Source organism: Polypterus senegalus, chromosome 13 (assembly GCF_016835505.1).
Source record: "Polypterus senegalus isolate Bchr_013 chromosome 13, ASM1683550v1, whole genome shotgun sequence".
Lineage (NCBI taxonomy): Eukaryota > Metazoa > Chordata > Cladistia > Polypteriformes > Polypteridae > Polypterus > Polypterus senegalus.
The window spans coordinates 70,379,149-70,397,327 of NC_053166.1; the positions used below are offsets into that span (position 1 = coordinate 70,379,149).

The window sequence follows — 18,179 nt, forward strand, 5'->3', positions numbered from 1 at the left end:
TGTATACGTGATATCATTTTCATGATGATAGGAGTTAAAAGCACGTTATTAAACATGGGAACACGGTGGTACAGTGATTGTTCATGTCTCACGCAAGATGCTTGCTGTGCCGTGTGCGACCTTCGATGAAATAATTTATTGTAGCAGTACTGTCTCTTTCAAACGTTTTAACCTCCAATTCCTGTCCTTCCTTTTCTTTCTCCAAATACCCAATCGCCACACAATCAGTTCTGTAATAGACGGTAAGCCATCTGTAAGCTTAGCGCCGATTCTTCAAAACTTTTAAGGAACATTGAAATATCTTCGTAGTACATGTTTAATTATTCTATCCTTCCAGTGTCATGCCAGCACAAGCAAGAATACAGCGCGAGGCAGGAACAATCCATGAACGGAGCACCAGCTCCTTGCTAGCGCTGCGGCGCTGTGTCCTCACATGTTTAATTATTAACCATATAGATTATTTAAATTAAGTTAAAGTTTTATCTGTATAATGCAAAAACATATTTTGCTGAATTTCATCTTACAAATGATATCGTCATCATATGTAAAATACACACTTTATAAAGTGGCTCAGGTTGTGCAAAATTATAAATTTAGTGCAAGTTTACAGTGAGGTGATTGTACTTAAAAATACAAAGAGTTCTCAAGGAGCAATTGATGGACTGATTGAGTGCGTTTATAGTTCTTGGGACGAAACTGTTTCTAAACTGCGATGTCCCTACAGGAAAGGCTCTGAAGTGTTTGCTGTATGAGAGCAGTTCAATAGACAGCATGGCTGAGGCAGCGTGTGTTTGATGCTGTATCCCGATAATTCTCTTTCCAGTCAGCTGCTGTAGATCTATGATTCCCCACTCAGATATCGTGATATAAATACTCTGAGTGGTGCAGTGAGAGTGATATGGAAAAAGATGATCCGCTATGGCAACTCCTAATGGGAGCAGCTGAAAGAAGAAGAAAGGGCAGTGAGAGTAACGACACTAAAGCAGTTATGGTATTTGGCATAGTTTGGCCATTCTGTGGACCATTGTATTGTTACAAGTCAATTACAATCAGATGCATTAAACTAATAAACAATATGAGGTTAATTTCAGTGTATTTATAAAGCCACGTCAGGGATGTGGATCTAAAAAAGAAAGGGAAACCACACTGGAACAGTAGCACTGCTTTGACACTGGGTAACAGCAGTTTGCAAAACTGAGCAGAGAACGTGCGTACACCAGGGTTGGAGCTACCGTGAAAATGTGGATGGCTTTACACCAAGTTTAGGTTTTATACATCACGATTTGAGCATGGAAACGTTCGTACGCACCATTTATACATGAGGCCCCAAGTGATTCAGTTTCTTTCTAACAAGCTATAAAGAAAGACGTCGATGTTCTTAAGTGAGGAATGTGGAAACTGCAGTGCAGCCTGTTAGCTGTGGGCCTGTGCTTCCCTCTAATGGGTACAACAGAAACTCTTAAATTATCCACCGATTCCCCAACAAAACTTAAATATGTCCTAAAGCAACATGTGAATTATTTATAATTTTCTTGAACTTAATTTACTGATGCTGCCTTTGATATTAAAGCTAGAGTAGAACGAGCCCTTGATGGGATGCTTGTACAGATCAGGACACTTCAGAATCTCAAGTACAGATCACGACACTTCAGAATCTCAAAATAATCTAAATTTCAGTAAATGCTGAAGTACCCGAGTAAACCCAGATGTACATGGGGAGAACATGAGAGCTGCACAAAGAATGACTGGGCCAGAAATCAAATCTGGGTGGTATTTAGAGTTGCCAAACCAAACCGGGTGAAAACTGTAATACCCAATGCAGTGATATGTGCAGACATTGACCAGGAGGGTACTGATAACCGGCTCCTAGGTCTGTGAGAAAGCAGCCACTCCACCACCCCATGTCACTTAGCTTACTTCAAGGCCGTGTACTTCTTTTGGGGAAACAAAACAGTACTTTATCTGAAATGTGACATACATCCCCCACAAGATGGCAATCTAGCACCATCTCTACTGTTTACTGGGCCCTTCAGACGGGAAAATGAACTACAGCATGTTAATAAATTCTCTATTTTTTCACTGAAATGAATTTAGCAGCATCCCTGCATTACTGTAATTTCAAGTCAAATATTTGCAGTGTACTTGCAATACATTAATTCCCTTTCAGTGAAATGACAGAACAGTTTTACACTTAATACACCTGCTTTAATCTCCAAACCTAAAACCAGATAGGTGGGCAGTTTAAAAATAAAAGGGTCTTCTTATCAGTGCCTCCCATAGCTGTAACTGAATGAGAAGCTGTATCTTAATAAAAGCACATATAAAACAAGTTGGTTGTTTTAGGGTTGTAAAGAAAGGAGTTTTCTGGATTAATGTTCTCCATCATTTAACTATTCAGTGGATCTGGAATTCACAACTGGATCATTTTCAGTTTTCACACAAAAACGTTTGTAGTTTATAATAATCTTCATTTGCCAAGAGCTAGGGTGCTTGTGTGTAACGAGTGTCTGACACAGTGAAGATGGTTTATGGGTAAACACCATACTGCTGATCATTCATTTGACCAGCAAGCTACTCATTTTCTAAACCTGCTTTATCCGCTACATGGTCACAAAGAGCTGTTTATATTAATAGTGGGGGGCTGAAGACAGGAGCCCATCATGGCTTTGGCACTAGTCAATCACAGGGTCCATTAAAAAGGGAAGAACACAAGTGTTATATACATCATATACGTGATTCTAATTAACATAAGAACCATTGTCTTCTTTTTGTCCTTTGACAACACGCAATTTCAAACTGACCTTGAGCATTCCAGCTCATGCTAATGCTAGCCATTATCACATATCTTTAAGTTTTATTAGGTAGAAGACGAATGTCTTGGTGTGCCGTGAAATAAATGGCCTTTTCTGTGTCTCTCACTTTCACCTCAGTAGAATAAAGGGACCTGACCGGGGATTAAACAAAGCCACAAGTCTCAGAAAGGGCAACAGTCCAAGGCACCCCCTGATCCCTGGTCTCCCATCGGGAATGTCACTAACTAACCAACCATCCACTTATGAACCTGTTTACTGTGTGTGTCAGGGTAGCTGAAGAATACGATGCTAGTAGCTGGCTGGCACGACACAGGACACGGCCCTGAATGGTTTGGCACTCGACTGCAGAACACGCACACCTCCACTTCAGGCCAATTTACAATCTCCGACACATAAATTATTAGAAGTTTTGGAATAATGGAGGAAACCACTTCAAACACAGGTAGAAGTTGCCAACACCACACTGAGAGTGGCCAGGCTGGAAATGAAACCCCAAGGCCTAGAGCTGTGAACCATTATCCGTTATTACGGAACTTGGAATTTAGCATGAAAAGTGTACAAAGAGAGTGGGGGTCTGCCGATTACGAGCAGAGCATCAGAGAAATGAACCAAAACTGGCGAAGACATTCATGTTAGGAGTTGTAACTCTGAGGACGTAGACAGCTTGAGATCCGGCATCACAAAATTACCACCACAAAAATGGATAAACACTCATTTTGGGATATTAGAACTCATAATGTATGCAGTCAGCACGTACAGAATGACATGCAGAAAATAGTAAAAGATACACTTCTCATATACGTGTTAGAGATCCTTTATTTAACAACAATCTTTTTCAACCGTTTTTTTCTTTTTTGTTTTTGCTTTTTTCTTTACAAAATAAAAAGAGCTCAACATAGAAACACAATTACGATTCTTTATGTGTGTATATGTGTATGCATTTATTTATAAATACGCAATACATATAACTGTATATAGGTACAGTATATGCATATAAATATTTACATATTTAAATTAACATTTTAACTAAGGCAAAGAGAGAAAAAAAACCCAAAACATGGAAACAAAGGTAAACAAACCCCTCCAAGAGAGTTTAATTGATGATGTGGCCAGAACTCGATCACTCACAGTTGTGAATGCCTCCTAATACATAAAGCAGCTCAAGAGTGTTGTGGCCGTCGTCTTCCGTGTTAAATGAAATTCTCTGTTCTTAGTTGGCTGCCTGTCTCATTTCCATCTGCTCTGAACCCGCTTCGTGGCTAGACATGGACTAGACACCCAAATGCCCCCCCCAACCCAACAACTCCCCTGCAGCTTTATTTGTCAAGTGTGTGTGTGGGGGATAAGCCAGAAGGTAGGCCTACCACTCCGTGCTGTTCCAACAGGCTAATGAATGCTAATTTGGATGCTGAAGCACACACATAAGACCTGCTTATGTTACGGAATGTGTGGGGTCCTGGCTGTCACTGGACTGGTCACTAAGCTCATCTTCTGTGTTTCTGGTAAACAGATGTCGCCAGTTGAAGGAAGACATTATTCAATAAATGCAAATGGGTGATTAACAAGTACTGTTCAAATATCTCCATCTCTTCCTGACTGCTGAACCTAACAGTTATTAAAAAATATGATTGTCAAACCACAGTTTGTTTTTGGGATTCATACTGGACAACGTTTAGGAATTATAGGAAGACTTTGCCTAGCATCATGACATCGTACACCTGCAATGGTGGCATTTACATGCCTTCGATTTGTTTAAAAGATTAAGTCAGAGATATGTTCGTAACAATAAAAAAAGTGAACAAGTTGTAAACTATGTGCCTGAGCCACTGCAGTCAAAGGGGTCATCTGGGATGACTTCTGGAATGTACAGATGATTAGCGGCAGCCGGGGGCTACAGAGACCATTCAGTGAACTTGATTGAAAAGAGCTCATTCCACTAGTTGCAAATGTTCAGCCAGACAGATGGCATCCACTGCCCCCTGGTTAGTGTTTTGAAGTATTCACAATCTCTCTGGTTTTTGTCAAACAAGTGTCCCCGGGGACGGCGTGTCTGTTGTGGGGTCCTGCAGACTGAGATCCTCTACCTGATGGTGAAAGGAGTCCCGATAGAGGGAGAGCTCCAAGTGCCTGCAGGTGAGAGACAGACAGAGAGAGACAAGTCACTAAGTAGCTGAACTGATCTGCACCGATATGCAATAAACAGCAGATGGAGAATTATGGTCAATAATAATACATACATTTTATTTAAAAGCACCTCCTAAAACACCCAAGGACACTACATTAGTATAAAAAGTTAAAACATATCATTAAATAGTCCAGTATGTATACTTAAGTTAACAAAAAGCAATATTAAAAAGTTTTAAGCTTAGATTTAAAAAAAGCTCCAGAGACAGGGAGGGCTTTTCATAACTGTGGGCCCCTAGTAAGCAATCTGCACAATGGAGTGGTTAGCAGTATAAAATCAGAAGAGCGAAGTGGAACATATGGGTTCAATAAGGAAAACCGATAAGGTAGGACTCACTGGACCAGGAAGGACCATAAAAACTAGCAGGAGAGGGTAATATTGGATGTGAAAAAAGACAGGTAACCAATGTAATTTTTGATGTGTAGCAGTAATATGCTTTTAAGGTTTTAAATATGTAGCAACGCTTGGCACTACATTTTAGACATACTGGAGTCTGTTTAGAAAAGACTGGAGAAGATGAATGAGGTAAAAGAACAGGAAAAGGATGGAGAGAGAGAGAGAGAGAGAAAGAGAAGTGAAAGCTTTAAACATCTGACAACCGAGTCCTGCCTCTTCTCTCCGGTATTCTCCTCAGGGAGGTAGAAAACATGTTATAAAATATACTTCAGATTAAGTGAGGCTCATATAATATTAAGGAATCCCCATTACTTATAGGGCAGCAACAATTGAAGTTCCCCCTGCATGTGGTTTGCATGTTGTCCCCATGTCTGCGTGGGTTTCATCAGATATGCAGGTTAGGTGAACTGGCAATGCTAAATCGTGTGTGTGCTCACCCTGAGATGGACTGGCACCCTGTCCAGGATTTGTTCTGCTCTATGCCCTATGTTAGTATTAGTCTCACAGGGACAAACTGTTAAAACGTTGGTGGTGAATAGCAGCAAAACCCTGTGCAGCAAAGAACACACTCGGAGGGCTTCTTCCTAAGACCATTCGCTTTTGGAAGAGTGCAAAAGATTCTGAACACAAGACTTGACTCTGAGAGGAAGCAAAACGGTGGAATTTCTGTTATCCATTAAAGAGCTCTCTAGCACCAGGTAACTGAAGTTTAATAATTAATGAGCACTGCAACAGTGGAGACAGACAGCCAGATGGACACACACAGAGACCACCTCAGCCTACTGTGCTCCACGTGTTAAGAGAAGTGCCTCTGCCTATTACAATATCTTTCTGTAATTTTAACTGTTGCATTACAGTATGATATAATAACAGCAAACAGTGTTTAGACAAGCGTTGTGGTTGATGGATATACAACATATTAAAATGCTGTGGCTATTTTGTCATATTTGCATTTTATTTATCTATTTATGTTTGCATTTCCAATTAGACGCTAATGTCAAATTTCTTTAGTTATTTGTTTAAACGTATAATCAGAAGATGGATGTTGTGCAGCCTCATATGTGCCCCTACTGGTGTTGTTAGGCAGATTTGTTGAATCGGGTGTTTTGAGTACTGAAATCTGCATCTCCTGTGGCTCTTCGTTATCAGCTTTCTTAAATAGCAGTCCTTTTGATGGAGTGTGACACACACTTTACTTCAAATTTTAATTTTTACAAGCATAGCTGGCAATTCTTTCAAGCTCACGTTAACTACACTACACTATTATCGTAACACTGAACAACAGAAAGCACACACTGCACCAGCGACGTATCATTCACGTGCACCACTTGTCCTTTAATGCCCTCGAATGCCAATGCACTCTACAGAAAGCTTTTTCCCTTGCAGCAGGTTACGTTTAATTTTTCAAACGTGCAATGTGCGCTCTGCACATGCCACATACATTTATACATCTAATAGGGTTTTTAGGAGACTTTTCAGCTTTCATAAACAGAAGCTTGCTCTCTTTTAGACCACGTTAACAACAAGAGCACCTCTGATCTTTGCAGTTCAAAATCACCGTCCTTCATGATTGGATTGCTTTAGAAATGCGACGTTCAGTGAGCCATCTAATTGTTCCCACCCAGTTTTAAGCAACATTTACTCTTGGTTGTCTCCAGATAATGTGGGTATGAAATGACATATATATATACATATATATACAGTATATATATACACACACACACACATATATATATATATATATGTGTGTGTGTGTCTTGTAGTGTGTAGTTATATTCCTGTTATGTACGAATGTCTCATTTTACACTATGTTACAATATGTGTTGGCTCTTCTTCTATGATACATCTCTCTTTACCTTGGCTTTGCACATCCACAACTGTATACCATGGATTTTCATTAAAGAGTTCATGATGGTATTACTAAAAAACAATTTAAACCACTTTGAAATTTAATTCCAGATTTTGTTTTTGAGATGTATTCACACATATGGTACTGGAAATGGAGACTTAACAAGGAGCATTTGTTCGCTCATTCATCTTCTCTCTTGATATTTTTTTACTGTTAGTTTTCAATTGAGATGGATAGAGACAAATTTCAATTATTTCTTAAATAGATAAGATAAAAACAGTACCTTGTTTTTATAACTGAAACTAAAGCAATAAGTAATAGTACAACGTCGGCTTTGATGAGGACTCTTGGTAACATGCTTGGGTTACAGAAAACCGCCAAAGAAAATAAAGAAATAAACAAACAAATAAATAAATAACTTTGTCTCACACAATGCTGTATGATTAAAATATTTTATGAATATCTTAAAGTACCATTTTCTTTCCATACAAATTTTGTAATTAATCAAAAGCACTGGTGTCGTCATTATACACAGTGGGGGGAAATAAGTATTGAACATGTCAACATTTTTTTCAGTAAATATATTTCCAATGAAGATATTCACATAAAATTCTCACTAGGCATTGGTATTAACTCAAGAATTCCACAAATAAAGAATTCACAGCATTAAAGGCCATAAATTAAGGTACAGTTGTACTTGAAAGTTTGTGAACCCTTTAGAATTTTCTGTATTTCTGCATAAATATGACCTAAAACATCATCAGATTTTCACTCAAGTCCTAAAAGTAGATAAAGAGAAACCAGTTAAACAAATGAGACAAAATTATTATACTTGGTCATTTATCTATTGAGGAAAATGATTGAATATTACATATTTGTGAGTGGCAAAAGTATGTGAACGTCTAGGATTAGCAGTCAGTTTGAAGGTGAAATTCGAGTCCGGTGTTTTCAATCAATGGGATGACAATTCAGTGCAGATCCTGTTGCCCTTACTCTTTGAACCCACAGCAAAATCATTTTCCGGTCTGGAACACTTTCATTAGCACGTAAACCGAACCGAGTGCGAAACACCCTCTGTGTCACAGCTACAGATTCGCCATTTTTGAAAAAAGTCTCGATGCTCACCTGACCACGGCACGGTGACGACTGAAAACTTTATTACGCACTGTACCTAACGGAATGGACCGCACTACCCTACCTGCTTTGGGGACCCCACAGTGATTTGTCGAAATGTGGGAGTTATTTCCCACTTGATGTCAGTTTGCACAGATAAGAGGTGAAATTACTTTCTAACTTATGAATGAATTTCAGCTGATTCCTTGCCTTGGTCGACTGCTTTTTTCTTAGCATGTTAAACAGGTTATCCCTGTGTGATTCCACTTTATTATACATACCTTTATTTATGGAGTTTAATGTTGTGAATTCTTTATATTTGTGGATTTCTTGAGTTTAGATCAATGCCTGGTGAGAATTTCATTTATTTAGCCTCATTATATTTAGGTATCCCCCCAACACTGCTGGAAGTTGCTGCATATGGGTTAAGGCACAACTCTTTTGTATGAAACTTCTACGTATCTTGTGAAAAACTCCAAACATCAGACAGACTGTACTTTAGGTTTAACCCTTCATAATGCTGACCATACACTTTCTTACCTGCTCCCTCTAGCTGTACTGTACAGGTTACCTACCTACTCCCCCATAAAAGCTGCAGTGATCTGGTCTTTTTATTTTTTTCTAGCCTCTCTAAGTATATCCTATAAAAATATTCACATAACTAAGTGTTTTGTTTTAGAGATACCAACCTGCCATGGAGTGGGTGTCCATGAAAAGTGACTGACTGAGAGAGCTGGGGGCTGCGACAGTATTGTTCAGGCGGACACTGGTATTGCTGTGCTGGACCCTGCGGCTGATGTGGTGCTCTTCGCTGTGGCATATCAGGCCTTTGAATACCCCTGCTCTGTGCAGCAGCATGCCCAAGTGCATTTCTTATATACCAGTCCCTCAGCCCTTCCAATGCCAAGGCTTTGTGAAGGTTACGACTGCATTCATCTGGTGGTGGCAAACCACGGCGAGGAACTTCAGGGACCTGTGGAGATGGCTGGGAAAATTCTGATAAAAGAAGGGCATCCTGCTGGCTGTGCTGGTACTGCTGTACTGGAATGAAGGGTCCACATGACTTGGTCCGAGTCACCTTGACTCTTCGACTTTCTTTGCTTCGAATCATGGGGCTACAGCTGCCAAGGCCAAAGCTATTCAAATTAGCCCCAAAATGTGGGTTTGTAGGGGAAGGAGTAAACTCATGCTGAGCCAAACGACTATAGTGACATCCATTAAACTGGGAAGGTGTGGGTGATCCCGGCTGGACATCTAGCCATGAGCGAGCACAATGCTGCTGCTGCTGTTGTTGTTGTTGTTGTTGTTGCTGCTGCTGCTGCATCTGCTTCTCTAACACATAGTCTAAGAGGATTTCATTGTACGTGGCCCTTCCTCCAACTGAGGCCCTCACCCTGCCCTGTTCAGGGTGGCTATTGCCATTATACCGTTCAGGACTCCGATAAGGTTGTCGCAGCTTGCCATCTGTCAAGGTTTCAGAACTCTTGAAGGGTCCTCGTGTGCCCATCCCCTTGCCAATCAGACCTGGTTTTCCAACCTCTGGAAAAGAAGAGCGGTCAAGTAGTGCTTCAGAGCTGTTGCTACGACGTGTGCGGGCTGAGTAAGGGCAACCTGCTCTCTCAAAAGACTCCAGAGTTGGTGCAATTTCCTCCTTGGAGGAATCCGGCATGTCTGTCCACTGCCTTAAAGGACCCTGGACGTCAGCCCTAAGAGAAAAAGTGAACAAAAGTGAGACCACAATCAGAGGTTTATGTCGATGAGAACACTGCGAAAACAACCACAATTACTGTATGTCTTGCATTTAAAAGGGCTTGATCTGCAAAAGATTAAGTTTTATTGATGAAATAGCTGTTTCTGAAAAATGCATTTAAAATGATGTGTGCCGAGAACCACAATTTTACTCAGAAATATAGCAGAATCAGAGAATTGTTTAGCAAGAAATAAAGATAAATTCATCAAAGTAGCAGATGCTAGAAAGAAAGGTATTGCATTCCCAAGACACCACATTAAGTCCAGCACCAATATTCTTATCATTTTTAATACAAGAAGATGCGACTGCAAAATAACTTGTTGTCACCTTTCATCTTATTGCAGAGAGTGCACACTTATATCAGGAAACTGGAAAACAGAGAGGACAGAGGATGACGTTTCAAGTCAATTACCATGCGTTTCTTACCTTATCTGCTTACTATTCTGTGCTGCCATCCGTGGTAGCTGAGGTGTAGCCGGAACACTTCTGCCCTCCATATTAGAAGCACTTCGAGGAAGACTGCGAGTTGGGCTGTAGGTTAGTGGAAGGAAGAAAACAAAATGAAGATTGTTGTATTTGCCTTTTCATAGTGATCTCCTGTACATTTTCTGCGTTTTGAACTTACCTATACTACCAATTTCTTACTTAATACAAATGGTTCTATTAAAGATGCAATTCTCCGGTTTCTTTCTACATTGAGAGGTATGGTTGGTAGACTGGTGAGAGATGTGTCAGCTTTCACCAGTTTCTCTGTGCTAATCACATTCTGTTCCTGTCAGATTCATTTCCTTCTCTTATCCCTTAGTTCGTTCCCACAGAAACTGCAACAGCCAGGGAGATTCTTCAAAGAGAATACGCAAGATATGAGGTGCATCATAGCTGCAATGCCCACCTTTCAGCAAATGTTCCTGGACGTAGTAAGTAAAAAGGTTTTCTGCTGTTTTACTTTTGTCTCAGATGTTTGTGGAGGAAGATGACTATGGCTACAAATTAGGCATTATAACCCAGGGTGGGCCAAATGGGGCTTAAGGTAAGGTTAAAGGTGTAATTATCCACAGTTTTGGCAATAATGGAAATGTAAAAGAAAAAGTTCAGCACAGCACCAGTGATGCCAATAAACTCTTACCAAATTAAATCGTCCCAGCATGAAAACACTAGCTTAGACCCTAGTCTTAAACAAGATGCTCAATCCATACTGCTGCCACTTCTGGTACATCAAGTTAGGTGTACCCATGCTGCATCTTCAGGCATGCCAAGAGCCTACCAGCGCACAGTATGGGCATTCTAGAAAGCCAAGTGTTTATCGACATTGGATGGTCACTTAAGGCAATTGCTGCACCAGAGTCAATATTGGCATTGATCTTAAAAGGCTATTTACCACGTACAGCATAAAGAAATCCAGATCTAAGAATGTGCAATTAATTCACATAATATGTACTTGCTAAGACAGGAAGGATCTTCATTTTTCAAAAGGAAAAAGCAACTTAAGTTAAGTTTGTTGTTTCATGCTCTTTGGAAAGTGTGGGTGACATACTGTTTATAGCAAGATGTGAATCATACAGGTTTGTGTTTAATTTTTTTACAATTTTTTTTTTTCCCTAAGAATGTTGTTCTCATTTCAATATGTCAAGTGTCTTACTCCAGCTTGATTAGCATCTACTATAGAATAAAACGCTAAGTTGTGCGTGTGAGAGTGTGCGGGATTCCAGTCCCTCTGAGCAATCTGATTAGTCCTTTGGTGACGGAATCAAAATGGAAAGAACGATTGTGGGACATATGAGGTGGCACACAGAGAGTCGTGTTCAAAGACGAAGTATAAAAATGGACAGGAGGTGAACCAGGCTCCTCAAAAAGAGGGACTGGCAAGCAGGCTGTATGGGAATGCGCTCAAGAGAGGGAGCGGCAGGTAAGAGAGGTTCAGACACACGAGAAAACCAAGGAAAGGCATTGAAGGCGCACATAGGACAAGATATATCAAATATTTAAAAATGTAATCTATTATCTGTCTTCAACATGTAACATAGCAAGTAAACAATAAACAAATAATTGTAAACAAGGAAGACTGTGCGTTCTGGGGCTGCATGTTAAGACAAACACTACTCTTCACAGGTCAAGGCAACTTTGACCCAACTCTAATCTGGTTCATCGTCAGTGGGGAGTCTGCATAACATTTCTCTGAGATGCTTGCTTTCATCCCACATCTGAAAGATGCACATTTCATTATTAGATGACTTGGTGGTTCTAAAGTGGCCTAGTGACAGATGAGTGTGGGAGAACACACAAACGTGTGCAGTGATGAACTGGTGATCTGTCAAGGCTTGGTTCCCACCATTTGGTTAACACAGTCAGGATAGTCTCCTGTACCCAGCCACCCTCATCTGGGTAAGTTTCAATCATATTTACTAATGTCTGAATTGCTTCGACAGACAATTCAGAATACATTTTTATGAAAGACACGCTTTAAAAACAGAAAGTGCTGCAAAATATAAAAAAAATATTGGCCCAAACTTGAAGAACCCACAATAATAACTTGATACGTATCTCAAAGAACAGACATGTTATTAGTCAGCGGGAAGAATTGCCCCAGTAATGATGACTTTGCTATTCCCTAACAAGTCAAGTAGCATGTAGATTGGAAAATATGGAGGGGTTACCAGTGTGTGAACAACAATTAGTGTACAGACGTCTGTCTTTGAAACGGTGCAGGAGGTGCCCATCTGTGTGCTGTCATTTACTTTTTTTTTCCCCCTGTGAATTAATCTCCAAGGATCTGATGTATAATGTTTCGCTTTGAACTTGACTTTTATGTGTTGGCATCTCAGGGGTTGTCGGGGAGGACTTTTAAAACTCCAATTTTAAGACATTAATGATGTTAAAAATTCCAAGATTATTACTCTTTATTACCACTCTCTGTGGGGAACCAACATATGCTTTGGAATAATGTTTACCATGAACAAGTGCTACATTATATTGTAAGGATAATGTTTTTGTGTACTTTGGACCATTGTTACGCTGCAAAATGAAATAAAACGTCACCGCTGCAATATGCTTCATAGCACTAGTAGGCATAGCATTGTAGACCTTTTTCTTTGTAACTTGCTACTTATCTACCATTCCATTGATAAATCTTTAAGCCCATTCCAATACCACATAAGGAAATGCCTTATCATACTTATCAAACCAAGCTCTTACCAAGTGTTGATTTGTTTTAGCCACACATACAGATTTTGTTCAATTATTGAAGCTTTAGATTTTCTTTTTAATTTACCGTCGACTTCCATCACATTTTCCATGATGTGATACGTGTATTAGCTTGTGAATCTTGCATTCCTTTCTTAATGGAAGCTTTCTAACTGCAGCACATCCACATGTCTGTTCTGATGTCAAGACAGGCTAGCACAGTGATGATAGATGAACAATGACAACAGTGTTTTGAGGTATTGTTTACCATTTTAAAGAATGCTTTTCAGTTATTACTCACTGTTGTTAAACATCTTGATGGGCCTTTCTCATGTGTATTTGTTAATTACAGATGATGTCTGCTAATAATGCTCTGGATGACACACCTTAATACTGTAACTGAACACAATAAGCTGTTGCAGCGTTTTCTTTCATAAAGATATTACAATGGTAAATCAAAAAGTAAAGGTAATTTGAAAATTAACCTCTAAGGATAGAAGTTGTCACAATCTATGTTTTGAACACACACAGTGCAATGTTCTGATATTGGTCTAGTTGAAGCCAAGGTCAAATTAACATGGACAAACCATTGATGGATTGCACCATTGTGACACTTCAGTTCTTTGGGCAGAGAAAGTAAAACCTGCTGAAATTCTCCCAAGGATGTTGGCTTAGTACAGAAGTGAAAACAGAATGATCAATGGAAAAGTTTATTAATGGTTAGAAAGGTTTAAAGCGGGAAGAACAAGTGCTACCAATGAAGCCGGATCTAGTCGACCATCAACATCAGAAACATATGAACGTGGAGAATCCCTACATCAGAGAAGACCAACGGATTACATTGCCCTCTGTTTCTGCACATTTGGATATCAGTTATGGATCTGTGCATGCCACATTGCGTAATGACTTGGGGTACTGTAAGGTTTGTACAAGATGGATACCCCAACAGTGCACGGATCTGAACAAGCCAACATCCTTTAGTGAATTTCAGCAGGTTTCACTCCATCTGTCCAAAGAAATCTTACTAGAATGCACTGCTAAAAAAAATGGTGCAATCCTACTTATTCATTTGGCCCTGGCTTTACCTAGACGAACAGCATAGCGCTGTGCTGTGCATGTTCAAACTACCCATAAGTCATTGGAAACATGTTGTTTTGCCTCAGCTTCTACCTCATCATTTTCACATTGCCCTTATTTTTTGATTTACCCTCATATTGTACATAATGAAATATTCTCAAATCCACTTTATACATTTCAGGATCACAGGAGTGTCACAACCTATCCTAGCAGCACTGGGCACAAGGCAGAAACCATCCCAGGACATGATGCCGGTTTACTGCAGGGTGCCATCTGCACATAGACTTGCACTCACACTGGGCCAGTCTGGAGTAGCCAATCAACCTAACTAATATTGATAAATGATAACGCTGTGGAATACCGTGCCTCAAACACTGTAAACCAGAGATTACAATGCAGGCAGGCTGGTTAATTTAATATCTCCTGTCTATGCCGTTGTACTTGTTAATACATTTCTGTATAACTTATTTGGATGCCCACTATACTTGTATCCATTTATTCATCCATCTATCTATCCTTTTAATAGCAGTTCGCACATGAGAAAGGGTTAAGACATGAGAAAAAGTTCTGACATGGTGACCTCTCTCTGTTATCTTTACCTTAGCAAAATTTAACCAATTAAACCAATACATAGCAGCCTAATATATCACTTTAAAAATGACAGCAAAATGTTTTTTAAACTGTGATGAGGGTTAGATAGTAGAGTAAGCCCTTTTTTTTTTTTTTTTTGAAACTAGGGGGCTTTGCCCCCTGCTCGCTTTGCTTGCCAAACCCAAACCTGCGCTGTGTGCCAGTCATTTCGCATCTCTGCTGCTCGAGTGTGTGGATTTCACTTTCACCAAATAACAAATCTTTTAATTCTCATGGATACACCTCTTTATTGGGAAGAAACACTAATTTTCCCTCATGGCAACACGAATTAGATGATCTACAAATCTCTGGCTTCTCACTGTTACTTTAAAACTTTAGTAAAAACAATATTTGGAATTAACTTTTCTTCAAAATCACATTGAATTTTGATTCCGTGTTTAGACTTACATTGTGACAACGCAACGTATAACTGCCTTTGAGTGAATATCGTTTCTTTCTCTCTAACAAATGACTTTTTGCAATGTTTGTCCATGCTCTTTCTTCTTCTCTTAGTCGTGTCATCTAGAACGTATAAAATTATTGTCCTGATAAAATTTATAAGAGCTGAGAGCGCAGGAAGTGTGTCTGACAAAAGCATTCACATGACTGAGGTTAGATGACCGTGGTCTTGTTTGAAAATAGTTGTAAGTATGGCGTGACTTGAAAGAATCTCATGTTAAAAGTCTCCGTCTCACAGAACTAAATACCGCGTCAACGTTTTTGGAATCTTTTAATTCTCGCTGGCAACACAAATTAGACGATCTTAAAGACGGACTTAAAGTTTAAATCCGAACAATATATTCAATGTTTTTTCGCTGTTCTGTTATTTCAGCAAGTAATAATTTCCATTTGTTTGCGTTAATGCAATCTTTACTATCCTTTTTATGAGACTTTCGAATTTTCGTACTTCCATTATCTCTAACCTGCACTGCATGTGTACTGCGCCAACGTTTTTGAATTCTTTACAAGGTTCTACTTTGTCGTCTGCTCTTTATCTTTTATTTCCAGCCCTGGGTGTAGTTAAATCTCTTGGCCCACAGTCTCTTCTCGCAGGACGTGAAAGTATCTCTCTGAAAAAGTCTTGTCTCGTCCCAGGATTTTTTTATTATAGTAGTTATTATAATAGAGAGATGTGTAGCCATCGTCTACATAACACTAAGGATATATATACTGTACTTATTTTTTTTATGCAGAGTTGGCATGCTCTCGTTTCTCCCAGGAGGAACTGCTATTTTCTCTCTGCATCTCAAACACATGGAGATCAGTCAGAGTCAGTGCTGGCGTGTGTGTGTGTAAGTGGGCCCTGGGATGGACGGGTGTCTGGTCAGGTATTGCTCTCCTACTTGTGCCTAATGCTGCTAGGACTATTACTGGCTTCAGGTAATCCTTGATTATTATACTGATATGTGGTTTATAAAATAAATTAATGGATGAATGGAAAATCGTTATAACACTGGTCAGTGCCATTACAGTATATTAACTGCTTGTGATTTTTATGTATTGCTGTATATGGCACCAAAAGCCAAACACCCAAATGGCTTGTCATCTATGTAGATTACATCAAGTACTCCTAAAATTAATGAAATGCTTGTATCGAGAAGATGACAACTTGCTGTCAACTGGCTGTTGAACATTGTCGTTAAAGTGGACAATTGCCTTAATGACAAACAACTAAACATTTCAGTATATATTGTGAATATTTTTAAAACACATCCGTCTGAACTCTGAAAAGACCAAAACTTTTTGAAAGTTATAGTTTTGCTCCCATGTGCTCCTTCCTCCATCCAAGTGTATGAATGCATCTCTCACCAAAAATATAATAGTGCAACAAAACAAAATCTGATAATATGCAGGGTTGTTTCCTGTCCACTGAAATTCACATTTATATTGTACAAGCAGCTAGCACTGACAGCTATAAATTAATACTGCAGATGCCTAGTTGCATTTGGAAACATCCATCTTTTGCCATATTTCATGGCTATTAATTATGATAAAATTTTATTTAATCAACAATTGCCAAATGAGCATCTGTACTTTGATTTCAATAAAATTCTTGCCACTAGGAACTCAAGACTTCAACACACTATGGGTGATCAGACGACAACAGAAACAACCCTTCCATATCTTTGATTTGTGACACCCTTCACCAAATCCCTTCACCCTTTGTGGACTAAAACATGCTGAGCAGTGGAAATCAAATCTCAACTGGTGTGTCTGTTTGCTTTACCGGTACAGATGTGAGTACATCACTTCTCTGAGGCTCCACAAGCTACGATGCCGCCTAAAGAATGGAAATATAACACACACACACACACACATATGCTGTAGCTTCACTTTGTAACAAAAGAACAAATATCAAAGAGGAAACTTTCATCGTTAATATCCTCTGCACAAGTTCTGTGGCAGGCATAAAATGGAAAGGATCAGGACTTAAATCAGCAAAATTAAAATTAGGAATGGCAACTGAAAATGGGTCATAACAGCAGGGGTTTCAGCAATGGTCCTCACTGCAGACTCTCTAGGTAAACAATAGATCTGCCAATAAAGATATTGTAGCCCAGCCAGAAGTGATTCAATGAATTCACGCTCATTTTATGCTCTGTTAGGTAGCTCTCTGTCTTTAGAGGCTCACTTTAGTCTCACTAGTAATTTTTCTAGGCTCCCCTGCATCTGGCTTGAAGCTGCTCATTGGAATGATGGGTGGGAACTCATTACTGATGCCATCCCAAGGCTGATTCAACATGTCAGCACTGTTACAATACTTTGCTACCCTGAGACATTTAAGAGGTTATTTCAGTCTTATGACTGAAACAGTGATGAGAGTTTTGACCAGCATGCAAGAGGTAAAGAGAACTTACAAAGTTCTCCTCAAATTCATGTTGATGACTGCCAAATAATGTATTCAGTAATTATAATACCAGTTCAACTTTAAAACAAGCCATCATTTTAATAAGATGTCTTTGCCTTTGTTGGTCTCCAACATGATACCCTCTCACTTGCAAAAATCCATTGTGCACTAATCTGCCACTCATGATGTTATTTTATTTTGGTATTTAGATAGATAGATAGATAGATAGATAGATAGATAGATAGATAGATAGATAGATAGATAGATAGATAGATAGATAGATAGATAGATAGATAGATAGATAGATAGATAGATAGATAGATAGATAGATAGATAGA

At 39.3% G+C, this 18,179-nt stretch overlaps 1 protein-coding gene across 3 annotated transcripts in view; it reads right to left on the minus strand.

Moving 5' to 3' along the window:
- Window positions 1–3,809: 3,809 nt before the first annotated feature.
- Window positions 3,810–18,179, minus strand: part of ccdc120a (coiled-coil domain containing 120a) — a 241,063-nt gene continuing 226,693 nt past the window's right edge. Inside the window, exons 8-11 of one of the 3 annotated variants that reach the window (XM_039774107.1) lie at window positions 17,221–17,274; window positions 10,533–10,637; window positions 9,046–10,062; window positions 3,810–4,940 (exon numbers count right to left, since the gene is read on the minus strand). In XM_039774107.1, coding sequence (XP_039630041.1) covers window positions 4,835–4,940; window positions 9,046–10,062; window positions 10,533–10,637; window positions 17,221–17,274 — 1,282 coding nt within the window. In that variant the 3' untranslated portion in view covers window positions 3,810–4,834. The remainder of the gene's footprint in view (window positions 4,941–9,045; window positions 10,063–10,532; window positions 10,638–17,220; window positions 17,275–18,179) is intronic. The other 2 variants (XM_039774104.1, XM_039774105.1) reach the window with 2 other exon arrangements.